Here is a 27,927-nt window from a genome sequence, read left to right as displayed (position 1 = left end):
ACATTAATAAAACCAAAATTATACTTTAAGGAATATTTTTTGTATTTTTATGTTTAGTTCACATAATATAATTTTAAAAGTATACATTAAAGTGTCTGTAATTAGAATAAATGTGGAAAAAATGAACGTAGACATTAATAAATGCATTTCTAAAGCTTCCAAAATATGTTTTACAACGGTGGGGGAGTGCCAAGAGGGAGGCACGGTGGCTTCAACACAGCGCCCCCTATCAGTCATCTAGTGTATATATAAATCATTGGTTAGGACTCCCAGGAGAAGCAGGTTCTGTTTTTCATTTACTGGATAGTTCCCTGCTGTCTCCAATATCACAATATCACAATATCACATTTCTCAACTCTCGCTCTCTCTCGCACCTGCTGTCTCGACTTCTGAATGCTCGGCTATGAAAAGCCAACTGACATTTACTCCTGAGGTGTTGAACTGCTACACCCTCTATAACCACTGTGGTTATTTGACCCTGCTGGTCATCTATGAACGATTGAATGTCTTGAAGTACAATCGGGCCTTAATGGCCATGTACTCTTATAATCTCCAACCGGGACAGTCAGAAGAGGACTGGTCACCCCTCGGAGCCTGGTTCCTCTCTTCCTAGGTTCCTACATTTTCCAGGGAGTTTTTCCTAGCCAGTGTGCTTCCACATCTGCATTGCTTGCTCTGTTTTTTTTTTTGGCTGGGTGTCTGTATAAGCACTTTGTGACAACTGCTGATGTTAAAAGGGCTTTATCAAATACATTTGACTGATAAGTCTCCTTCGAAGTTGAACTTTAAAAGATGCTAATGTGTCATAGCAGTGTGCTTCTTCGTCTATATAGCTTTGACTAAAGGCAGAAATAATCATTCTTATAACTCATCTAGTGTTTGATATGTCGAATTACATTGGGTATAACATCTAGCTAAACTCCTCTGGCCAATTTTCATATGAAGGAATTTGAGAATGCCAAGTCTCAAATAAAACATCATTCAACATCAGTACCATCTGTCCCCTCCTTCTTTCAGGAATTTTCCACTAGTAGAACACAGCTGGGCAAATTGTCTCACTCCCATGTGAGATGAGTGATGTATACTCCAGTTATCTATGGAGACGAGGAGTTATCTGTGCGAGTTAGGACTCCCAGAAGAAACCGGTTCATTTTTATTTTTTTGGGTCTCCAAAATCGCATCAGATAAGTCTACTTCAAAGTTCAATTGAACAGAGAAAATTGTATTTCAAAGTGTGTAGCTGTGAGCTGCTTTGTTTATACAGCTTTGACTGGAGGCAGGAATAATAATTATCATAACTCATGTGTTTTGATGTGTCGAATTACAGGAAGAGTAGCCTAGCTTTTGCGATAGTAACGGCTAATTGGGGATCTAAACAAATAAATCAATAGCCAGTTTTTTTTTTTTTTCTGCCAAAACAGACTGGCAGCTAGGCGAATCGTCTCACGGGAGAGGCAGACTCTAGTTCAATAAGAAGCAGTATGTGAGCGCCTTTGAACTTTGCAGGTTGAGTGTATTGACGCAAAATAACCTTTCTACCACGGCAAATGTCAGTCAGCCTCCCAACAGGGTGCAGAGTGTCCGGAACGGTTTTCTTCTCAGGGAGAGATTGAAAAACCCCTAGCTGTGACAGTAAAACTAATGGAATCAACTGCCAGGTCTGTCAGGCTGCCTTCTCGCCCGTTTCCGCAGTGTCTGTTAGAGTTAAAGAAAAGGGACCGTTCAGGCACAACCTTGTCTATGCTGGTACCACACTCACCACACGTTCAATCCCCCGACCATCTGAGTGTTAGTTATGACCTGAAATGACAAGAACCATTACATCAACTTGTAGACTTGCCAATTAAGCTTTTACTTCCAACCTTCCTCCTCTTCCAAGGGTATGAGTGAAACTGTTGTTTCGTCATCATCATAGTTGAATTAAAACATGAAAAATGTCATCAATAAATGTAGGGTTTATTTGATGTTTTATGCATTATGATTGAGTTTTCCTTACTGACAGTAGCAAGACAAAATCCCAACATACTGTACAGGCACATTAAACCATCAGCCTGGGGAACATGCCAGGAGATAGAACAGGGAGATTAAATACAAATTAGAATAACAAAGTTTTAGCTTGGCCAGCATTGGTTTTGCTATTACAGAACAACAAAAGACCATGACAACACTACAGAGCCTTATTGTACAGTATTTGTCTATGTGGCACATTGGCCACTATAGCCATAGATACAGCAGAGGGTGCTATCGTCAAGCCTAAAAGAAGATCTAAGGATCTCAACGTTATGGTCTAACGGAAGTGATGCGGGTGGCTTTGAGCTTTACTTTACATGGCACCATAACAATTTGTGAGAATCTACATAGATGATTTCTGTTTCATATTTAGCTTTCCGTGGGAAGTTCAAAGCTTACTCTCTGTCAGTGAAAGACGGCACTGTGACTGCATCAACACCACAGTCAAGCTTTGAATAGCATTACTGAGCACAGCTGCAGTCTAACACTTTCTGAGAGATACAGTATATGGAAATGAGTACACATTAAAAATGAATTCATCTGCGGATTAGACATCTTTAAATGACTTCAAATGAGTTTATTTGTTGTTTATACTCTTATTGTCAGATTGAATTGTTCTATATATATTGATTGTCTATTATGATGGCTCAGCTTTCTGATGTGTGTGTGTGTGTGTGTATATATACAGTACCAGTCAAAGGTTTGGACACACCTACTAATTTAAGGATTTTTCTTTATTTTTACTAGTGAAGACATCAAAACTATGAAATAACACATATGGAATCACGTAGTAACCAAAAAAGCGTTAAACAAATCCAAATATATTTTAGATATTAGATTCTTCAAAGTAGCCACCCTTTGCCTTGATGACAGCTTTGTACACTCTTGGCATTCTCTCAACCAGCTTTACCTGGAATGCTTTTCCAACAGTTTTGAAGGAGTTCCCACATATGCTGAGCACTTGTTGGCTGCTTTTCCTTCACTCTGCAGTCCAACTCATTCCAAACCATCTCAATTGGGTTGAAGTCAGGTGATTGTGGAGGCCAGGTCATCTGATGCAGCACTCCATCACTCTCCTTCTTGGTCAAATAGCCTGGAGGTGTGTTGGGTCATTGTCCTGTTGAAAAACAAAAGATAGTCCCACTAAGCGCAAACAAAATGGGATGGCGTATCGCTGCAGAATGCTGTGGTTAAGTGTGCCTTGAATTCTAAATAAATCACTGACAGTGTCACCAGCAAAGCACCACCACACCATCACACCTCCCCCTCCATGCGTCACAGTGGAACCACACATGCGGAGATCATCCATTCACCTACTCAGTGTCTCACAAAGACACGGCGGTTGGAACCAAAAATCTCAAATTTGGACTCATCAGACCAAAGGACAGATTTCCACTGGTCTAATGTCCATTACTCGTGTTTCTTGGCCCAAGCAAGTCTCTTCTTATTATTGGTGTCCTTTAGTAGTGGTTTATTTGCAGCAATTCGACCATGAAGGCCTGATTCAAGCAGTCTCCTCTGAACAGTTGATGTTGAGATGTGTCTGTTACTTGAACTCTATGAAGCATTTATTTGGGCTGCAATTTCTGAGGCTGGTAACTCTAATGAACTTATCCTCTGCAGCAGAGGTAACTCTGGGTCTTCCTTTCCTGTGGTGGTCCTCATGAGAGCCAGTTTCATCATAGTGCTTGATGGTTTTTGCGACTGCACTTGAAGAAACTTTCAAAGTTCTTGAAATTTTCCGGATTGACTGACCTTCATAACATAAAGTAATGATGGACTGTCGTTTCTCTTTGCTTATTTCAGCTGTTCTTGCCATAATATGGACTTGGTCTTTTACCAAATAGGGCTATCTTCTGTATACCACCCCTACCTTGTCACAACACAACTGATTGGCTCAAACGCATTAAGAAGGAAAATAGATTCCACAAATTAACTTTTAAGAAGGCACACCTGTTATTTGAAATGCATTCCAGGTGACTATCTCATGAAGCTGGTTGAGAGAATGCCAAGAGTGTGCAAAGCTGTCATCAAGGCAAAGGGTGGCTATTTGAAGAATCTCAAATATAACATATTTTTTTATTTGTTTAACACTTTTTTTGGTTACTACATGATTCCATATGTGTTATTTCATCGTTTTGATGTCTTCACTATTATTCTACAATGTAGAAAATAGTACAAATAAAGAAAAACCCTTGAATGAGTAGGTGTTATAAAACTTTTGACTGGTAGTGTACATAGCTACCTCAATTACCTCATACCCCTGCACATTGACTCTGTACTGGTACTCCGTGTATATAGCCATGTTATTTTTACTCGCTATTGTTATTCGTTATTCACTGTGTATTTATCCTTGTGTATTACATTTTTTAAATATAATTTTGTATCTTTAACTCTGCATTGTTGAAAAAGGACCCATAAGTAAGCATTTCACTGTTAGTCTACACCTGTTGTGTAACAAAGCATGTGACAAATACAATTTGATTTGACACACACACACACACCAACACTTTCTGTAATGACACGACAGGGGCGGCAGGTAGCTTAGCGGTTAACAACGTTCGGCCAGTAACTGGAAGGTCGTTGGTTCGAATGCCAGAGGCGACCCTATTAGGACTTTCCTTTAGCAACACTTATACTTTCCAGTTGTTGAATTTTTTTTATTATATTTGAGAAGTGTGTGTTCATTAGACAGGGCAGCTGGGCCATGTCAATGCAGTCTAATCCTGCTAACTCAGAACAGGGCGACACACTGCTGGTTGATTCTCTGTTATACGGCTACAGTGGGACCAATGAAGCAAACCTTCAGACCACACTTTTTCAGCCCTCAAAGTGTAGGCTCCGGCTTAGTCTACTGCGTAGTCTACTGTAAAGTATACTTAGTCTAGTGTAAAGTCTACTTAGAGTACTGTACAATATACTTCGAATACTGTAAATCTACTTAGTCTACTGTAAAGTCTACTTAGATTACAGTATACTTTACAGTAGATTAAGTAGTAAAGTATTCTTAGTCTATTATAAAGTATACTTAGACTACTACTTAATCTACTGTAAAGTATACTGTAAAGTCTACTGCTTAGCCTAATGTACATCTCCTTAGTCTACTGTAAAGTCTACTTAGGCTACTATTTAGTCTACTGTAAAGTATACTTAGTCTACTGCTTAGTCTACTGTAAAGTCTACTTAGTCTACTGTAAGTCTACTTAGTCTACTGAATATACTTAGTCTACTGTAAAGTGGGGTGAGTCATTGTGATAAGAAGGGGGATTTTTTCTCTCCATTTCATGCACATACAGTACAGTATGTATTTTTGGAATTGTAAGATGCACCACTATTATCATGAAAACAACTCAAGTAAAACTCAAGTAGATTTCAAAATCTATTGAACAGCTATTTTGGATTAAATCAATAGGAATCGTAAGCTATCCTGATAGCCAACTGCTATGGTATGTCAGGTTAATACGGCAGTTTGTTGTATATTCTCCACATGCTTCTGACTCCTATGACCTTTTATTCATCTCATCTCAACCGTCAGGTCTGACCCGGTAAACCGTTATAGGGTACCACGCTTCAGTAACAGTTCAGCCCCTGCCCTCAAGACCTGATCAAGTACCAGACATTCCCAAATCACAGAAACACACAAGTACTTGACCCTGTACAGTTCTCTAACGTCCATGTCAGACATATTAGCCTAATATACCCAGTTAACTCAAATACCCCTCTGCACTTTAGGTAAAGTGTTTTGCATTGAACTTCCATGCTGTATTATGCATAACTGTAGATACTGGTTGAAATCCTTTTAATTGACCATATGTGAGATCAGTAGAGATGAATCGATTTCAGAGATGCATCACACATTTCCCATTTTTTTGTAATATCATTATTAATCATAGCTTTCTGAAATCTGCATTTGTACTGCCAGCTAGTCTTCAGTTTTGTTGAAGTGACCGTTACTATTATCAGCATTGTTGAAGTGACCAGAATATTGTTCACAACAGCCTCCCGGTCATCTCCTGTTTGTCAATGTCTGTCACGGTTTCGGCCGAGGCTGCTCCTCCTCCTTGTTCGGGCAGGCTTCGGCGGTCGTCGTCTCCGGAGTACTAGCTGCCACCGTTCTATGTTTCGATGTTTGTTTGGTTTGGTCTGTTTTGTACACCTGTTCATTGTTAGTGTTAATTATGTGTCCTATAAGTTCTCTTGGGTTTTGTCATGTGTTGTGTGTAATTGTTTCTTATGTCAGCAAGGGCTGCTAGTACTTATCTCTCGTGATTTTGTTTGGAGAGAGTGTTCGCACAGTGTGCGCATTTTGTTTTGTATTTTGAACTGTACTCAGTGTGCGTAAAGTTCGCCTGCCTTCCGGCTTGGATTTAGCCGTGTGTCTTGTTTTTCGTGTCTTCACTAAAGACTGTTGTACGAAGCCTCTGTTGTCCTGCGCTTGATTCCACACCACATCCACGCTCGAACTTGACAATGTCTAAATGGATAGATACAAAAGTTGATTTTATTGTTTTATTTATCAGATGTAAATCATGTTGGATCGTTTTGTTTGTATGCTGTATTGACAGTAGAAAGTGCACTTGGAAGGACATTATTTGATCACTGATTCTCCCTCTTACTCATTCATAAAGCAATTTAACGACTGGATATACACTCTTAGAAAAAAAGGTTGTATCTATAACCTAAAAGGGTCATTTGGCTGTCCCCATAGGAGAACCCTTTGAAGAACCCTTTTTGGTTCCAGGTAGAACCCTTTTTGGTTCCAGGTAGAACACTTTCCACAGAGGGTTCTACATAAAACCCAAGAGTTCTACCTGAAACCAAAAAGGGTTCTCCTATGCGGACAGCCGAAGAACCCGTTTGGAACCCTTTTTTTCCTAAGAGTGTATCTGTAAAGAGCTGCTGCTGGATAACACCACCTTAAATCCTGACCAGTGACAGTTATCATCGCTTCACTGCAGGACCATCGCTACATTTTTTATGTCCTTTTTACGTCTGTATTTCAGAGATTCATATGAGATCATTTGTAGGAGCATAAGGAGACACTGCTTCTTCACATACTCCTAAACAGCTATATGACATTGTATATAATATTGTAGTTCAAAGGCACGATGGTGCAGTAATCTGCTTTTATTTCTGCTGGCTGTCATCTGTGGGGGGATATGCTTGCCAGACCCCTCCCTGTACCCCTCTCAGGTAGAAGTATACATTATGTCTTTATCTGCCCTGCTCATAGACAATGATCTGAGCTATGGCTTTCCTGGCCTTGGGCCTGTAGAATGTCTATTGTTCCTCTCCTCTGCTGCAGTCAGCTGGGTGCTTCATTATCCAGAACTGCACAGCACACTATCCAACACAACACAACACCGATGCACCCTGTAGATCAGATAGCGCTGACCGATAGAATAGAAATGTATGAGATAGAACTGCAGTCAGTAATACATACTGTATAGCACACTAAGGCAGATCAGCAGCTGGCTAGATTGGAGACAAAAGAGCAGAGACAGAGAAGATGGGCTATTACAGACAGACAGACAGACAGACAGAGCAATAGACTAGACACTGTAGCCATCCCAAGTGGCTAGACAGAAAATGGATTAGACACCTATGGATTTGACCAGACGCTCAAGATGACTCCCTCGCAGATTATGCACTTCTGTTTGGTGATTGAAGTCGATGGCAGGTTTCACGTGTTTACATTTATGGGATACATGTACACTGTACAGCCTGTGTTATTGGAAAACAGTGTGTGGTGACTGCCCTCTATTGGCGGCTGTGTGTTATAACACTGCTGCAGGTTAGGTTGACTCTCCATCATAGTTCATGACTCCATAAAACATTGCATTTTGATTAAGGTGAGAATAAAATCAGACTGTGGAAATACCATGGGTCATACTAAAGAAGTGTGTATGTGCTTTGCTTAATATTCATTCAGTGCACAGTATGGGAGGATTGTGTTGAGAGCCTACCAGACGAGCTAAATCACTTCTATGCTTTTTACTGATCTATTTTTTACGTAACACTTATTTTTCTAAAAACTACATTGTTGGTTAAGGGCTTGTAATTAAGCATTTCACTGTAATATTCGGCTCATGTGGCAAATTAAAATTGATTTGATTCAGCTGCTCTCTCTCTCTCTCTAGCTCAGATCACAAGGGGAAAATATGCTGTTCCACTGGGCACACACTGGTTGAATCAATGTTGTTTCCACGTTGAACCAACGTGGAATAGTCGTTGAATTGAGTATTTTCTTACTGCTAACACACTGCAGCGTCACTATCACAATGGTATAATTGTGACATAATTATAATCGATTGATTTAAATAATCCTGTCATTTCAATTTGTAATTTCAATTTCCATAATCCTGTAATATTCAAATGCTCCTTGATTAAAACAGGTTATGGCTTCAAATATTCATCTATACAATACATTTCTGTGTAGGTACTTATCCTATTGGTAGTATTGCATTCATGTGATGTAATCATGTGAAATTTGAGAACATAGCTGTCAGTTCGCCACTCCGTGTTCATTGTCTTTCCTTTGCTGTGGATAACTTGTTAGTAATCTACACATTTGCATTGTGTGTATAATTCATAATACCCGTTGAGGATTTATAATGTATCTAGTACAGACCTGTCAACTACAATTTCCTTTGGATTCATGTGAGCTCCCTAATATTATTCATAAATATGCGTGTATCAGTTTATACAGTGTGTCTGTGTCTGATTGTGTGTGATAACTGAGGAGCTACAGGAGATGTGATTTTCTCTGCCTGCCCAGATGTACTGGTCTGCCTCTGTCTGAGGTTTTCACTCCGTATGGCTTGAACAGAGAGGGGAAGAGGGCTGGAGAGGATTTGTATTGGATGGAACAGAAGAGGGGGTGGATCATGAAGGGTAGGAGGGGTGAGGAGAATGGACCATCTATCTATCACAATCTCTCCATCTGTGTTTCCAACTAAAGGGTGGAGAAGTGTGAGGAAGAAATACAGAAGTGGAGAGAGGGCGAGAGGGAGAGAGAAGGAGAGGTGGGAAATAGAGCGAGCGGGGAGAGATTGATATAATCATGTCAGGACTCAGTAGCTTCCTGTTTCTACACTCTACATTATACTTTTCATTTGGACGCTGTCCAGCCAACAGGAATAGCAGCGTGTGAGGGGACAGCTTCCCCTGCCCTATAGGAAACAGAGAGAGTGCGGCTCCTGCCCAGAAAACACACACACGTGCGCTGCGGAGAGGTCTGTCGACGCAGGGATGCACCATGAAGGTGAGTTTTACTCACTCAAAGAATGCCAAATAATTTCAGAGAGCAGCTATTGTTTTACTGGGAACGTTGCCAGCTGGCATGTCACCTATTAGCTCACATTCATGTGTCAGTTTACGTGGGACAGTGTGTGCCTGTGTTGTAGTTCTCAATGAGACTTTGAAATTCAAAACAGGTGAATGTGTTTTTGGCTGTGAACAGTCTTGTTCTCTGAGCTTTTGATGCTACAGTATATACGTACAATATGCTTAGCTGAGAGTTGATTGATTGTTTCACATCTCAGTGCAAACTGTACATTTGTTTTGTTTGTCTTTTAATCACTTCACATCCAGTCAGTGCACAATGTATCTAGTAATGATGTGAAACAGAGTGAAAATGATGGTTTGTATTGTTTTGGATGAATGTGCTGGTGTAGCAGATGGTGATCTGTGAAACACACTCCTCAATCTGAAGTGTGCCTACTTTCTTTGAGACATTTACATTTTCAATAGTGTCCGTACCTGCGCTGCCAAATTGCTAGCGCGACTGGGTAAGACTCTTCAGGAGGGTGGTCACGTGTGTTTGCGAGGCAGAGGTCCTGGGTTCGAGCCTTGGTATGAGCCGAGTGAGGAGGAAACGGTACTCACTAAGCAAGCTGTGTGACGTCCTTTACACTGGGTTGTAGTTTTTGATGAAGACATTGAAAATAGGTGAGGGATTTGGCCTCTTCAGTAGAGTGGGGGCTGGGATGTACAGTATAACGTTGAGGGGAAAGCAGTGCTGCTGGTTTGCTGTGGTGCTGGGTTGTTTGCTTGAGGATGAAGTTACACTAAAGAAAGATTGTATTGTGAAGGCGTATATCACTAAATTACTGACATAATGCAGTCATGACATGAAATGGCTCATTGTTTCATTCTAAACAACATTCCCAGATTTCAAATGTCAATAAGGTTGGTGGGTGAAAACTTAAATGAGGATTTGGGGATGCTGTTAATTTACATATTTGGCAAATGTTTTTGGAATTTGGTGTGGTTCCAGTCATTTTATCATCTGTCATATTGTTGTCACGTTGCGGACGACACCTCTGAGATGCTGAGGTTGTTTGACTGGGGATACAGGGTTGAAGGGTTTGTGTAGATATTTTTTACAACCTCTTTGGGGGGTGTCACAGCTCACTTAGCAGTTAGTGCAGGAACTCTCCCTGGCATCAGCCGTCACTCTTTCAGCATCACTGCACAAAACAATGCTGACAACTGAAGCAGGCAGCCAATATGACACGAACTGACCTGCTATTCTGCCTGTTGGGAAATGAGTGGAGGGGGAGGGGTTTCTCTCTAAATTCCACTCACAGACAGGATCTCTATGCACAGAGCGTGCCAACACACACACACACACACACACACACACACTGAGCTAACAGAACTCATCCAGCAGAAAGCCCATAGGAGAGGGGAGCCAGAATTACGTGGTACCCATGGAAACATCACCCCTGGCTCATCTCTGTCTCCTCAGGTAGTTCCATCTAGTACAACAATGCAGTTGGTGGGGTCAGTTTGTGCGATCAGTTGGTGAGATGAGTTGGTGGGGTCAGTTGGTAGGATCAGTTGGTGGGATCAGTTGAGGATAACATTGTTACTTAGGGCTTACAGTCTCTAATGAGGATATGAGTAGCATTATATCTTAGTCCCACACACTGGCAGACTGTTAGTTTATGGCAGGGTTTCCCAAACCCCCCTTGGTGCACGTTTTGGTTTTTACCCTAGCACTACACAGCTGATTCAAATAATTAAAGCTTGATGATGAGTTGGTTATTTGAATCAGCGGTGTAGTGCTAGGGCAAAAACCAAAACGTGCACCCAGGGAGGGCCTCAGGACCGAGTTTGGGAAACCCTCATGCTGTGAGACGGTTCCCTGGGTAGAATTCTGTCCAATTGGCTGACTGTTATTTCAGACTCATTCTGCCGACTGGTGCAATATGGAAGCACTTGTATGTAAAGCTTCATATGAGTTTTATTTGAGAAACATGTAGGCTAGAATGCCACTCAAAAATATGTAAACTATTTAAGGAACTTTGATTGCACAAAATAACCTTTTCATAGTTTGGGCAAAATCACGACAGCAACATAAGAGCCTCTTAAAATTGTTCTTTCTTTATTGCTTACGTCGCTTCTATCACAGGGGGATGGACCCTACCCCTCCTCTTCCCAAGTGCATTAGGTCACACAGTGCTCTGGAGATCATATATCACAAGGATTTAATGAGCGGATGGGCTGACCACAGATCAGTCATTGTCAGGTCTCAGGAGCTCGGAGGGCTCTGTGAGCCTGTAATGGCCCAGCCAGTGCTGCAGCCTGCAGCCTATAGGGGCTTCACAAGGGAGGGACTGGGACAGCGACAGTGCTACCATCCCTGGCTAGGCCAATGATACTGCAGCATGGAGAGACACATCATTGATCATCCCCCTCCAAAATGGCCCTTAACTGGACAAAACTAATGGTGCCCTCCAAAAATAATGAGATCTAATGAGTGTGCACTGTCTGATTTATAAAAACATGAATTACTGTATGTCCCTTTATTAGATTAGATACAAAGGTAAAGGGAAATGGTTTTGAATTGTGTTTGAGATAGCTTGGTTGATGCTTGAAAGTAATTATTTTATCAGATATTCTACCTTCTCTCTCCATTCTTCTACCAAAACTGAATTTCTGACCATCTGGCAGGGCATTTTACCCATCTGTTTTTCAATTACTGAAAAGAATTGATACATTTTGCAGTTATTCACAATTTCATGTCGCTCATGCAAACACACGTGCGCAAACACAAAGACATACGCACGCACACACACACTTTTTCCCCCACTAATTGGTCTTTTGACCAATCACATCAGATTTTTTCACATCAGATCTTTTTCAGAGCTCAGAGTTGGGCTGCCTGTCTAAACACAGCCATATAGACACACAAATGGACACTAACGTAATACATTTCCCTAATGCAGAATATGTGTAAGTTATTAAGCTTGCTGAGTGTGTCCAAGTCTCTTTAGTATGTGGCTTAGAACAGTAGTGATGGGAGTTTACATCCCCTCTAAACCAGACACCAATTCACAGATCAGTCCTGGCAATTGTAAATCGTGCCGATTCGACAGTAAAGATGGCAACTACGGATGGTGGTTGAGAGTGACATGCCCATGCAAACATTATCAGAAAGCACAGCATTGATTTTCACAGCTACGTAGACAATACACAACTTTACATTTCTGTGTCACCAGAGGTTTTGAGCTCCATGGATAAATTATTAGACTGTATTAGTGATTTAAATACTTGGATGGCTCACAACTTCCTCCAGCTAAATCAAGACAAGACTGAGGTACTCATTGGAGCCAAAGCACTAAGACAGAATCTGTCTGCACATTCACAGGCAATAAAGATTAAACACCAGGTAAAAAACCTAGGTGTTATTTTAGATTCTGAACTCAATTTGCGAATCACACATTAGGAATGTGACCAAAATAGCTTTTCACCACCTGAGGAACATTGCCAAGGTGCGGCCGTTTCTCTCTCAGGCTGATACAGAGAGACTCATCCATGCTTTTATTACAAGCAGGCTTGACTACTGTAATGCTCTCCTGTCTGGTCTACCCAAGAAAGCCATTGGTCAACTGCAAAACATACAGAATGCTGCAGGAAAGGTACTGACCAAGACCAGACGGAGAGCACACATTACACCGGTTTTAAGGTCTCTGCACTGGCTGCCTGTGAGTTTTAGAATTAATTTAAAGATTCTTCTATTGATTTTTATATCAATCAACGATTGTGCACCCCAATACATGCCAGACATGCTTTTAAGGTATGGACCCAGTAGGTCCCTCAGGTCCTCTGGCACTGGCCTTTTAACTATCCCAAAGCCTAGGACCAAGAGGCATGGAGAGGCAGCCTTTAGTTATTATGCCCCCAGACTCTGGAATAGCCTGCCAGAGAACCTGAGGGGGTCCAAAAATGTGGACATATTTAAAAGAGGTATTTTTAGCTTTTCTTTTCCTTAGGGTGCTTTTTAGTCGTTCAGTTTTTACGGTTTTTCTTTAGTTTTATATCCTCTTATGTTTGTTGTGTAATAAATATTTTATTGTTTTTTGTTGTTGTTTTTTCCCCTGTGAAACACATTGTGTTGCATTCCATGTCTGAAATGTGCTGTATAAATAAAGCTTGATAATTTGAATATGATACTCAACAGATATGCAGAGAGGGAAGAAGCAGGAAGAAGCATTAGAAGAACCGTAGGATATACTACTTCTACTGTAAATGGAGAACAGTGATAGCTTACTGCAGCTGACAAAGCTGGTGTTTCTGCACCATCATACAGTCATTTGTTTTGCCTACTTAAGTTTTGAAGTGTTCGAGGCTTTTATATTCTGACAGCCAGCAGAGTCCTCTGACAAAGATGGTGGTTAATTGGTCCCTTGTCTTGTGGAAAATGGCCGTCTTTCTGTCAGTGCAGCAGTTCTGAAATTCCCATTGCGTTGTTCCCATCATCATGGTGTTCGTTCTGCTCTCCTCTGGTCATGAAAGCCCCAGGCTGAGGCTTCCCAGGGATGAAGGGGAAGGGACCCAGGGTCTGGGAGCCTAGTCTGCTCCCAGCTGGCATTAGAGGTGTCTGGAGCCTCAGATCTCATGTCGCTCTAATGGAGGCTTAATTGACTTATTGATCAGGAGGGGCCTGGCTGCAATCAATGGGCTGAGCTGCCTGCAAGGCAGGGAGCGGGTCCCAGCCCTTCAGACTAAAGTAGACGCAATCCTTACCAGTACCACTCCAAGAGATAGAGGTGGAGAGAGAGAACATGGGTATTGATACCATATTTTCTATCTCGTTGATTGCATTTTTACCACTGGACCCATTCTATAACTGCATAAATAACCTGCACCTTCTGGGCAGTTTTCTTTTTCCATTTTACCGTCTCTGTCTCAGTTTTCCCTCTTTCCAGTAATGTTTTCTAATTTCATCTCAGGTTTCTGTGGTTACCCAGAGGTCTGTATTGATATGGAGATATAATGATGCATAAATTCCAATTGATGATGGAAGAAAATAATAGAAAAAATGCTAAAAAAGAAACATATCTGCCATTTTTTCCCCTTCTCATCTGTCCATGTACTGATTTAAATATTCCCTCCATCCTTCTTTTCCCCATCCCATCCTGTGTAAATCATTGTGGGGAGATGTGCTGAGTTCCAAGGCGAATGCCAGCGTTTGTCTTCTGACCTTTCTGTGTGAAGGCGTTATTGGAAAGGTCAGGGAAAAGGTCTCACTCAAACTTCAGCCAGAGAACCTCCGCAATGATTGACTTGACTGCTTGACTGGCATTGACAAGGAGATGCATCACAGATATGGCTGGCTCATGGATATTGAATAGTTACCATTGATTGTTGATAACAATTGTTAGTGTCCTCAACTCACGTTTCCAATGTTAATGTTCCTTTAAGAGATTCCACATAAAGATCCACTCTGGTGATAACTGTGGTTGGTGCAATTGAACATGCTATAGTCAAAGAACCATTAGAGCTAAACAATATGCATTTTAAACACCCATCACTCCATTGTGTGATTTGGTAGCATTAATCACTGGGTCACATGTGTTCCAATAACCAATCACAGACAGCAAAGCTCCTCCTGTAGGAACCCATGCAGCACATTTGTCAGTCACTGGCAGATGGGTAGCTCACGCCAGGGAAGAAGGACTCTTATTGAAGCCACAAAGTGCAAGGCTGACCGCGGTACTGCATGTTAGTATTGAAATCGTAAATTACTTCTCAGAATGCAGACTGGAGTTTGGTACCCTGTCAAAACATGACGCACTGGATTAAGGAGGATGATGGATAATTCTGGCAGGACTCACAACAATCAGAGCTAACCTTCAGGCCCAGTCCCGATGGAGTGAATAGATCGCAACACAATACCCCGCTGATTGGGGATTGATAAATGCTGCAGCCGAGAGTATTAACAGCGCCGGAGAAGATGGCTGCCGTTTTACAGCCCTCTAACCATTTGTACTATTATTTGTTTTTCCGCGTTATTTGTAATTTATTTTGTACATAATGTTTCTGCCATTGTCTCTTATAACCAAAAAGAGCTTCTGGATATCAGGACAGCGATTACTCACCTCGTATTGGACAAATATTTTTTCTTCAACGAGGCGGCCGCGAAGGATATCATACAGACACCCGACAAGGCCCAAATCCCTGTCATTCGCGTGAGGAAGAGACGGAGATATCGTGGACGTAGATCGGGGTGCCTTGTAAGGATCCGACGGCGAGCAAGTAAACTGCCTCTTCCATCAATCCTATTAGCCAATCTTCAATCATTGGATAACAAATTGGATGACCTAAGATTACGGTTATCCTACCAACGGGACATTAAAAACTGTAATATCCTATGTTTCACTGAGTCGTGGCTGAACGACGACAATGATAACATACAGCTAGCGGGCTATACGCTACATCGGCAGGATAGAACGGCTGACTCCGGTAAGACAAGGGGTGGCGGTCTGTGTATATTTGTAAACAACAGCTGGTGCACAAAATCAAATACTAAGGAAGTCTCGAGGTTTTGCTCGCCTGAGGTAGAGTATCTTATGATAAGCTGTAGACCACACTATTTACCAAGAGAGTTTTCATCTATATTTTTCATAGCTGTCTATTTACCACCACAAACCAATGCTGGCATTAAGATTGCACTGAATGAGTTGTACAAGGCCATAAATCAACAGGAAAACGCTCATCCAGATGCAGCGCTCCTAGTGGCCGGGGACTTTAATGCAGGGAAACTTAAATCCGTTCTACCTAATTTCTACCAGCATGTTAAATGTGCAACCAGAGGAAAAAAAACTCTAGACCACCTTTACTCCACACACAGAGACTCATACAAAGCTCTCCCTCGTCCTCCATTTGGCAAATCTGACCATAACTCTATCCTCCTGATTCCCGCTTATAAGCAAAAACTAAAGCAGGAAGCACCAGTGACTCGGTTAATAAAAAAGTGGTCAGATGACGCAGATGCTAAGCTACAGGACTGTTTTGCTAGCACAGACTGGAACATGTTCCGGGATTCTTCAGACAGCATTGAGGAGTACACCACATCAGTCACTGGCTTCATCAATAAGTGCATCGATGATGTCGTCCCCACAGTGACCGTACGTACATACCCCAACCAGAAGCCATGGATTACAGGAAACATCCGCACTGAGCTAAAGGGTAGAGCTGCCGCTTTCAAGGAACGGGACTCTAACCCGGACGCTTATAAGAAATCCCGCTATGCCCTCCGACGAACCATCAAACAGGCAAAGAGTCAATACAGGGCTAAGATTGAATCGTACTACACTGGCTCTGACGCTCGTCGGATGTGGCAGGGCTTGAAAACTATTACAGACTACAAAGGGAAGCACAGCCGCGAGCTGCCCAGTGACACAAGCCTACCAGACGAGCTAAACCACTTCTATGCTCGCTTCGAGGCAAGCAACACTGAAGCATGCATGAGAGCACCAGCTGTTCCGGATGACTATGTGATCACGCTCTCCGTGAGCCGATGTGAGTAAGACTTTTAAGCAGGTCAACATTCACAAGGCCGCAGGGCCAGACGGATTACCAGGACGTGTACTCCGAGCATGTGCTGACCAACTGGCAAGTGTCTTCACTGACATTTTCAACATGTCCCTGACTGAGTCTGTAATACCAACATGTTTCAAGCAGACCACCATAGTCCCCGTGCCCAAGGACTCTTAAGATAACCTGCCTAAATGACTACCGACCCGTAGCACTGACGTCTGTAGCCATGAAGTGCTTTGAAAGGCTGGTCATGGCTCACATCAACAGCATTATCCCAGAAACCCTAGACCCACTCCAATTTGCATACCGCCCCAACAGATCCACAGATGATGCAATCTCTATTGCACTCCACACTGCCCTTTCCCACCTGGACAAGAGGAACACCTACGTGAGAATGCTATTCATTGACTACAGCTCAGCATTCAACACCATAGTGCCCTCTAAGCTCATCACTAAGCTAAGGATCCTGGGACTAAACACCTCCCTCTGCAACTGGATCCTGGACTTCCTGACGGGCCGCCCCCAGGTGGTAAGGGTAGGTATCAACACATCTGCCACACTGATCCTCAACACGGGGGCCCCTCAGGGGTGCGTGCTCAGTCCCCTCCTGTACTCTCTGTTCACCCATGACTGCATGGCCAGGCACGACTCCAACACCATCATTAAGTTTGCCAACGACACAACAGTGGTAGGCCTGATCACCGACAACGATGAGACAGCCTATAGGGAGGAGGTCAGAGACCTGGCCATGTGGTGCCAGGACAACAACCTCTCCCTCAACGTGACCAAGACAAAGGAGATGATTGTGGACTACAGGAAAAAAAAGAGGACTGAGCACGCCCCCATTCTCATCGACGGGGCTGTAGTGGAACAGGTTGAGAGCTTCAAGTTCCTTGGTGTCCACATCACCAACGAACTATCATGGTCCAAACACACCAAGACAGTCGTGAAGAGGGCACGACAAAGCCTATTCCCCCTCAGGAGACTGAAAAGATTTGGCATGGGTCCTCAGATCCTCAAAAAATTCTACAGCTGCACCATCGAGAGCATCCTGACTGGTTGCATCACCGCCTGGTATGGCAACTGCTTGGCCTCCAACCGCAAGGCACTACAGAGGGTAGTGCGTACGGCCCAGTACATCACTGGGGCCAAGCTTCCTGCCATCCAGGACCTCTATACCAGGCGGTGTCAGAGGAAGGCCCTCAAAATTGTCAAAGACTCCAGCCACCCTAGTCATTGACTGTTCTCCCTGCTACCGCACGGCAAGCGGTACCAGAGTGCCAAGTCTAGGTCCAAAAGACTTCTCAACAGCTTCTACCCCCAAGCCATAAGACTCCTGAACAGCTAATCATGGCTACCCGGACTATTTGCACTGCCCCCCCCACCCCATCCTTTTTACGCTGCTGCTACTCTGTTAATTATTTATGCATAGTCACTTTAACTCTACCCACATGTACATATTACTTCAACTATCTCAACTAGCCGGTGCCCCCGCACATTGACTCTGCACCGGTACCCCCCTGTATATATAGCCTCCCTACTGTTATTTTATTTTACTTCTGCTCTTTTTTTCTCAACCCTTTTTTTGTTGTTGTTTTATTTTTACTTTTTTGTTAAAAATAAATGCACTGTTGGTTAAGGGCTGTAAGTAAGCATTTCACTGTGATGTCTGCACCTGTTGTATTCGGCGCATGTGACCAATACAATTTGATTTGATTTGATAATGTAATGCCTCTGCACAAATTGCAAACAGATTAAAACTCGGCGTGCCTCTTGTTTGTTTTATTGGGGATAATGCATTAGGAGAGGAACAGTGAGTCAGGTCTCTAAAGCCTTGTTCACATTGGCAGTTTGAAGTGACTCGAATCCCATTTTTTTGCATATCCAATTCAAATCTGTTTGTTTTTCCTGCGGTCTGAACAGCCAAAAAGTACAAACGGATTTGAAAAACATAACTGATTTGAGCATTAAGGCCCGCAGTGTGAACAAGGCTTAAGATAAACAGTAAGTTGAGTGTCAAACAACATGCCATGTGGCCAATGCTACCTGTTGTGTAGCAGACAAGCCTGATCATAGCCAATATCACGATAACAGTTTATGATCTACCAGTGATTTTAGATATTATTAGAAGATGTGTAGGCTTATACGGCACTTACAAGTATAGGGATAAAAACAAAATCAGCCCTGTTCAACTAAGGTGTAACTACCATTTCTGTATCAGAGCAGTTCTTCTGATTAGGCTACTTATCGTTTAATCCAAACTTCCCCTTGATATTCCATCCCATTCCCTCCCCTCTGCTTGTCTTGATGACAGATGAGCTCGAGGTTCCATTGATTGGTTCAGCTATGTGACTGGCCCTCAGATTGAACCTGACATACCTGGCATATAGCCAGACAGCCGTCACATCAATACAGCTATCATAAAGCTGTCTCGCCAAGCTTGCTGTTCCTGAGTTGAATTGCCATGTCAATCGTGGTCCTTTGAAATGGGACTTGGTCCTCGTCCTCTGCAACATTTCTGAAGTCGCACTGTTATGTTGACGTTTCACACGGTCCTCTGAGAGGCTTTTAACCAGCTTCTGGACAAAATTATTCATTCTTAACCAACACAACTTGAGCATGTCTGCACTTCTAAATGGAAATATTCAGGGGCTTGGAAAATGTATACCTTTTGCACTGAAAGTATATTTTCTGGGCCATCAGCCAACATGAATACAGTCTGTCCTTCACTCTGGAGATGGAAATGGAGTGAAAGACCACACATCCCAGAGTGCTTAGCGTTGATGTGCTGAGTATGTGCAGAGACACATCCAGCTGACAGGACACACTGTCCTGGCCTCACTCACTGGCTCTGGGGACCTACACGCAGTCATTTACGGAGTTGGTAAAGTACTGTAGTGAAACAACACTGTGATGGGAATGGCTGTAGAAAGCCAGGGAATAAGAAGACAGAAGCCAGGAGACTGAGGAACCAGACACTGTTTGGACTAGGTAGTGCATTTGCCAGTACTTTATTGCAGGTGTCAGAGATATGCACACAGAAGACAATATCAGGGGATGAAAGAATACCTTGTTTTTTATGTTAGTAGTCTAGGGAACAGTTCAATTACCCTAACGTTGTGAATCCACCTGCTAGTAAAAAGGTATGTTGATATAATAATTTATTATTGAAATGAATAGTCTTGAGGTATGCTATTGTTTGTTCCAATGGCTGCAGCAGCTGTATGGAACTCAATTGAATCACCAAGGCCTGTGTGTGTGTGTGTGTGTGTGAGATACATATTTTTTTCCTCCCACGCTTAAGCAAATTTAAGTTGGGTCGATTACTACCTTGGTGAGCTATATTATTTAGGTACAGTCAACCTTAGCAAAACTGTTACAGACCTGCATATAAAATTTTTATTTATATTGGAAAGTTGTTTTTGACCTTTAAAATGATACCCCAAGGGTATGATCTCTCTTTGTGTTGCTTTGAAACAGCATGAATATATGTTGATACATAACATGCATACAATAACATGTATGATGATTTTCCTGTGGGTGCACCCACCAGAGGCCCCTCCCTTGGTCCTTGGTAACTTAATATCCACTGGATAATGTAATATAACTCTTCTTAACGTAATAACTTTTCAGTAGTAACAAAATAAAGCCATATATAACATTATCCATTGCTTACTGTAACTGTCCCTCTACCTTAGGTGATCTACAGCTACTGTAATTCCTTTTCCTTAGTTGTTGTGTCATTCATACCATCCGTTTCACTTATTCCACTTCGCTCTTTTATAGTTGCACCTCTGTCGGAGAGGTGCAAGATCTGAAGCTTTCCCTGTTACTCTTGGGTAGAGGGGCCTTTTATACTTGTTAAAGGGATATGCTTGAAAAATGTGATGTCCTCAAAACATTATTCAGGAAGCGGGTTTAGCACCAACCTTCAGATATTTAATGAAACTCAAAGGTATTTTATTTCCAGGCTATTTATAATTCAAGACCAAGCTTCTCTTGGATTGCACATACAGTGCCATCAATCATATCTTTATTTTAATTGTATTTATTTATTTTTTGGTCCTCAGACGAACTTGAAGTTTTCTTTTCAAATCAATCTAACTGATTACACAGTTTTGGTGTCTTATCAGTGTTGTACACATTCTCCACACTACAGTAAGTCCCCTGTGTGTAAAGTGTCTATATGTAGAAGATAAACACAGTTCTAACACCACTATGCATCAATAGTCTGTTGTTTAGGGAGATCCATCCAATCCTTTCACCCTGGTGCCTTCGTCAGTGTTCAGCATGAGCCTCTGCACCGACATCAGTCTATCAGAGACATTACCTGATCTTTAACAAGTACCAAGCCGTTAGATGTCAGGAAGGCCTGTACGCCTCAACTTTCCCTACTAAACTACAAGGAAAGATCCTCCTACAAGAGTACAGATGAGAAATTATATAGTATATAGTTATACTCTGGTTCTTGGTTGTCTGTACAATATGCCAAGTTTGATAAGAAATCCTCCTCTTCGATAAGATGTTCCTAAAAAAAAAAAAAGGCCAATCATTATACATTACTACTGTACTAGTGTCTGAAAGAATGGGAAAGTAAGGTGTGTTCTCAAAGCTTCGATTGAAACAGGATAATATTTATAATCTAACTCAGTGCTGGCACCTTTTTGAGCACTTATGTATAACACAAGTGTATAACTCAACTTTTTTCTTACACCGTTTAATATTGATACAATTTAATTTCCCCTGCCCTTTCATTTTCCATTACAAGCTGGTGAGTTCTTCATAGAACAGCTGTGCTCATAACGGACAATGAGTCTCTTGAGACACACTGAATATTGACACACACTCTCTCGCTCTCCACTATTTCCACAAGGATGAGCAGCTTCTGTTGTGGATCTCTGCATAATTTCATAGGTATCAATGTGTGTGCGGGCATGCGTTATGACCATGATGTAAAGTTATGGTAAAGGAACTGTTGTAGACCAGCCTTGTGGGTGGTAGGTAGAGACCTCTGTGCTTAGAGCTCTCTGGGGCTTGATGAAGGAATATTGTACGTTAATGAACCCTCTAGTACAGAACAGGTATGCAAGCTGTCTGTTAATCACTTCTGGGAGCCAAAAATTGATTAAAGCATGCCTTTCTGCTTTGGTTTTTAGTTATTGAAATTAGCTTGTTACAAATGTGACCGACCCAAGAAACTAATTTAGATTATACAACTTCCATGAAACAACAAAAAATCCCTGAATCCCTGTCGGTTTGGATCACCACTTGAAGCTTTATGCTGAAAGAAAGAAAAATCTGGTTTGTTGCGGGCATACACTGTAGGCACCTTTCTTTCTTGGATAGCTGTATACAGATTAATTATCTTAATTTGATTACTGTATAGTGTATTCAAGGTTTAAAAAGACTTCTAATGTTTGTAATTTCAACTTTAACATTTCTGATGTGATTTGCCCTAATGAAAAATGTATCAACCCCTACATAAATGCCCGTTAGTTATAATCCACATAAACTTCCCATTTCTTGTTGCCGCAGGGTTATTTTCCTGCTGTGAGAAACTGGTCAAATTAAGATGGCACATTTATACATGCTAAAGTGTACAGGGGACAGGCTTTTCCAACGCCTGTGCTGTATGTAGGCTAAGTCCATGGCTGAAGTCAACAGCCAAACACTCCAGCTGTTCCTCTATACTGGAATTGAATTTTCAGCGACTACAAAGGGAATAGAAAAATCTCGTTGCATGATTTGATCATCAGCACAGCCATCTCTGGCCACAGCAGCGGCTTACAGATACTTGACTTGCCCCGAAACAAGACTGTCTGTTCATGAAACATGAGGTTTCCTTCTCTGCATAGGTTCTCCAATGGTTAGAGACAACGTTATTCAAAATTATTCCATGGTATGTAGTAAAAATACACTCTTAGAAAAAAAGGTGCTATCTAGAACCTTAGAGGGTTCTTGGCTGTCCCCAATAGGAGAACCCTTTGATGAATCCTTTTTGGTTGCAGGTAGAAAGCTATTTTGGTTCCAGGTACAACCCTTTTGGGTTCCCTTTTCTACAGAGGGTTCTACATGGAACCAAAAAGGCTTATCCTATGTGGACAGTTGAATAACCCTTTTTCCTAAGAGTGTAGCACTGCATGCGCTCTGAGTGTTTTTCCCCTCTCCCTGTGCTGTGGCATAACCATTTCCTTTGAGGGCATGGTAATCCGCAGCTCGAGAATAGGAGGAGTCATCATCATCCACTTAATTAGGCCCCTGACATTTGCCTGCCTTTTGCTTGTATATAGTAATAAACTAATTGAACTATGGGTCTCTGAAAATATTATGTGACGTGTCTATACATTTGCATTACCCTTTTCAATATTACAGGCATCTAATTAGTTAAAACACTCTAGATAACTGATACCAAAGTACCACGACTACCATGCTAAAATAGTTGTAATTCACCTTCCATTACGTTCTGAGAGAGTTGACTGTAATGGCAGTGAATACACGCACTTTGGGCAAATGACTATTACAGGCCAACTTTCCACTGCATACTTAACATCTATCATTGTGGCCTAATGTTTTAATCCTTTATGGAGAAACGCCCTCTGTTCAGCACACATCTCTGCCTCATATCCCTGAATGTGAATGCCCATCCAGACTGACTTTCCCTTCAAGTGTGTGTGTGACTGACGGGCACCCTGCCAGCTGCCATGTACCAGTTGTCAGCCTTTTTCACAGGGACTAGAACTATGGAGCTTTTAAAGCGGCAGCCATTTTGAGCAGGCTTGGGGCTTCCCGCAAGGTCAGTCCAGGCTCTAGGTAGTGGAAGTGGGGCACAATGAGGTGTCTAATGTAGTAGTCAAAGATGTTGTCTGTTCCCTCAATCAATCAAATATATTTTATAAAGCCCTTTTTACACCAGCAGTTGTGTCAAAGTGCTTTACAGATACCCATCCTAAAACCCCAAAGAGCAAGCAATGCAGAGACGGAAGCACAGTGGCTAGAAAAAAACTCCAAGGAAGAAACCTATTGTGTACCTGTTTTCTTAGGAGTAGCCTATTGTGTTCAGAGATTGGAGTCACTATTCCTCTATACTTATATTCATATTATTGGACATTGCTGTGTGATACTTGGTAGTCATAAGGTGGCATTGCTGGTTGTACTCGTGTGTTCTTGGTGGCGGTGATTACTGTTTCTTTCACAGTCTTACCGAAGAGGGCGTTTATTATTTAACAGGGTTCACAGAGGAGGGCATGGCTGTTTTTCAGCTAGGGAGAATGACTCCAGTAACTGAAGGACTACTGACTCTGGGACCCCATTCAGGAGTCTGATAACTGGCAACGTTTCAAGTGCAAATCAAATCAAATCAAAATGTATTTGTCACATGCGCCGAATACAACAGGTGTAGACCTTACAGTGAAATGCTTACTTACAAGCCCTTAACCAACAATGCAGTTTTAAGAAAGAATACCAAAAGAAAGCACAAAAAAATACAACATAAAATAATACGAAATAAATGTAACAAATAATTAACGAGCAGCAGTAAAAATAACAATAGCGAGGCTATATACAGGGGGTACCGGTACCGAGTCAATGTGTGGGGGCACCGGTTAGTCGAGGTAATTGGGGTAATATGTACATGTAGGTAGAGGTTATTAAAGTGACGATGCATAGATAATTAAGAGAGTAGCAGCAGCGTAAAATAAGGGGGGGGGGGGGAATAGTCTGGGTAGCCATTTGATTAGATGTTCAGGAGTCTTATGGCTTGGGGGTAGAAGCTGTTTAGAAGCCTCTTGGACCTAGACTTGGCGCTCCGGTACCGCTTGCCGTGCGGTAGCAGAGAGAACAGTCTATGACTAGGGTGGCTGGAGTCTTTGACCATTTGTAGGGCATTCCTCTGACACCGCCTGGTATAGAGGTCCTGGATGGCAGGAAGCTTAGCCCCAGTGATTTACTGGGGCTAGCACTATGACCCCTCCCAACAACACAAACATAATTCACACAAATGTCCTAATGTGAGAGAGAGGTCTATTTACCTATAATTGTTTTTCAAGTTTTCTTTTCAGTAATGAACTCTGTGAAGCTGACCATATAATGGCCCTTTGTGTTCAAGGGTTATTATGTTTGGCTCCTGCAGCAGTTAAAGAGATTCGGACACATTTTGTTATTGTTTTACTTACAGAGTAATTAGGTCATGGTTGTATATCAATAGCACATTATACAATGTTCCGGTTGGAGTTGTGATTTACCACGACACAAAGTGCATTGCATTTTAATGGATATAGATCAAATGAGAATACTGTAAATGAGGGAATATTTCAATAGATATTATGTGATGTTATGATGAGAACTTAGTTTTTACCCTCTGGGCACCCAAGTATTTTAAGAACAGGACAAACCGAATCCTAGCAATAAAATATTAAATTAAGTGACCAGCTCACTGGGGAAACTCTAGCATGGCTTTTCTGTGTAAGTCGACTGCATTAGGCTACTTTGGTTTATTGGTTTATTCGGATCCCCATTTTCGGAACCCCATTTTTAGCTTTTGCCAAAGCAGCAGCATATTGTACATGTCCGAGAGACTAGTAAACAGTGTTGGGGCCTCGCGAGTGGCGTAGCAGTCTAAGGCACTGCAGGCGTCACTACAGACCCGGGTTCGATCCCTGGCCGCGAACGGGAGACTAATGAGGCGGCGCACAATTGGCCCAGTGTCGTCCGGGTTAGGGGAGGGTTTGGCCGGCCGGGATGTCCTTGTCCCATCGCGCTCTAGCGACTCCTTGTGGCGGGCTGGGCGCATGCACGCTGACTTCGGTCACCAGTTGTACGGTGTTTCCTCCGACTCATTGGTGCGGTTGGCTTCTGGGTTAAGCGGGCAGTGTGTCAAGAAGCAGTGCGGCTTGGCAGGGTCGTGTTTATGAGGACGCATGGTCTCGACCTTTGCCTCTCCCGAGTCTGTACGGGAGTTGCAGCAATGGGACAAGACTGTAACTACCAATTGGATATCACGAAAAAGGGTTGAAAAGTACCACCAAAAAAAACTGGGTTGGGGTGACATACTGTATATATTACCATTACAATCTCACTTTTTCAGCCTTGGCCAAGGTCCAAGTGCCTCTTTGATTTGGACAAGCCCTCCAGAAGTACTTTCTTATAAATTATTATAAACTGTTTTCAGGAGATCAATGTACCACCAGCCCTGGCCTCCCCTGTAACTACTTTGTTCTCCCTTTTCCGATCTTTCTCTTGCAGTCTCAGCAGAAATGTATCGTAATCTTTGCGTTGGTGTGCTGTTTCGCCATCCTGGTGGCCTTGATATTCTCAGCGGTGGATGTCTGGGGAGAGGATGAAGACGGTATAACGGAGGAGAACTGTAACAAGAACTGCAGGTGAGATATCCTCCAGCCATCACAATCTTAATATTTGGACATGCACACGGACATGATCAAAATAGCTTTGTTCTCTCATCATTTCTGCAAGCTAGCTAGCTGTACAGTGCCTTCGGAAATTATTCAGACTGCTTGACCTTTTCCACATTTTGTTAAGTTACAGCCTTATTCTAAAATTGATTTAAAAAATAATAATCCTCAGCAATCTACACAAAATACCCCATAATGACAAAGCGAAAACAGGTTTGTAGAAAGTTTTGCACATTTATCAAAAAATAAAAAACAGAAATACCTTATTTACATAAGTATTCAGACCCTTTCCTATGAGACTCGAAATTGAGCTCAGGTGCATCCTGTTTCCATTGATCATCCTTGAGATGTTTCTACAACTTGATTGGAGTCCACCTGTGGTAAATACAATTGATTGGACATGATTTGGAAAGGCCTGTCTATATAAGGTCCCACAGTTGACAGTGCATGTCAGAGCAAAAACCAAGCCATGAGGAAATGTGGTCTAATGTGGTCTAAGGCACTGCATTGCAGTGCTAGCTGTGCCACTAGATCCTGGTTCGAATCCAGGCTCTGTCGTAGCCGGCCGTGACCGGGAGACCCATAGGGCGGCGCACAATTGGTCCAGGGTAGGGGAGGGAATGGCCGGCAGGGATGTAGCTCAGTTGGTAGAGCATGGCGTTTGCAACGCCAGGGTTGTGGGTTCGATTCCCACGGGGGGCCAGTATGCAAAATAAAAAATTATAATGTATGCACTCACTAACTGTAAGTCGCTCTGGATAAGAGCGTCTGCTAAATGACTAAAATGTAAATGTAAAATGTTGAAGGAATTGTCTGTGGAGCTCCGAGACAGGATTGTGTAGAGGCACAGATCTGGGGAAGGGTACCAGAAAATGTCTGCAGCATTGAAGGTCCCCAAGAACACAGTGGCCTCCATCATTCTTAAATGGAAGAAGTTTGGAACCACCAAGACTCTTCCTAGAGCTGGCCGCCGAGCCAAACTGAGCAATCGGGGAGAAGGGTCTTGGTTAGGGAGGTGACCAAGAACCCGATGATCACTCTGACAGAGCTCTAGAGTTCCTCTGTGGAGATGTGAGAACCTTCCAGAAGGACAACCATCTCTGCAGCACTCCACCAATCAGGCCTTTATGGTAGAGTGACCAGACGGAAGCCACTCCTCAGTAAAAGGCACATGACAGCCCGCTTGGAGTTTGCCAAAAGGCACCTAAAGACACCACAAGATTCTCTGGTCTGATGAAAACAAGATTGAATTCTTTGGCCTGAGTGCCAAGCATCATGTCTGGAGGAAACCTGGCACCATCCCTACGGTGAAGCATGGTGGTGGCAGCATCATGCTGTGGGGATGTTTTTCAGCGGCAGGGACTGGGAGACTAGTCAGGATCGAGGGAAAGATGAACGGAGCAAAGTACAGAGAGATCCTTGATGAAAACCTGCTCCAGAGCGCTCAGGACCTCAGACTGGGGTGATGGTTCACCTTCCAACAGGACAACGAACCTAAGCACACAGCCAACACAACGCAGGAGTGGCTTCGGGACAAGTCTCTGAATGTCCTTGAGTGGCCCAGCCAGAGCCCGGACTTGAACCCGCTCGAACATCTCTGGAGAGACCTTAAAATAGCTGTGCAGCGACGCTCCACATCCAACCTGACAGAGCTTGAGAGGATCTGCAGAGAATGGGA

The 27,927-nt window shown here is 42.6% G+C and overlaps 1 protein-coding gene across 2 annotated transcripts in view; it reads left to right on the top strand.

The window, feature by feature from the left end:
- The first annotated feature begins 8,882 nt into the window (after positions 1–8,882).
- Positions 8,883–27,927, top strand: part of LOC121553448 (inactive phospholipase D5-like) — a 54,957-nt gene continuing 35,912 nt past the window's right edge. For both annotated transcript variants that reach the window (XM_041866552.2, XM_041866551.2), the window contains exons 1-2: positions 8,883–9,274; positions 26,083–26,219. In XM_041866552.2, the coding sequence (XP_041722486.1) occupies positions 9,269–9,274; positions 26,083–26,219 (143 nt within the window). In that variant the 5' untranslated portion in view covers positions 8,883–9,268. The remainder of the gene's footprint in view (positions 9,275–26,082; positions 26,220–27,927) is intronic.

Source organism: Coregonus clupeaformis, unplaced genomic scaffold (assembly GCF_020615455.1).
Source record: "Coregonus clupeaformis isolate EN_2021a unplaced genomic scaffold, ASM2061545v1 scaf0072, whole genome shotgun sequence".
Classification (NCBI taxonomy): Eukaryota; Metazoa; Chordata; class Actinopteri; order Salmoniformes; family Salmonidae; genus Coregonus; species Coregonus clupeaformis.
Note: the sequence above shows the minus strand (reverse complement) of the source record. Positions and strands in the feature narration are given on the sequence as shown.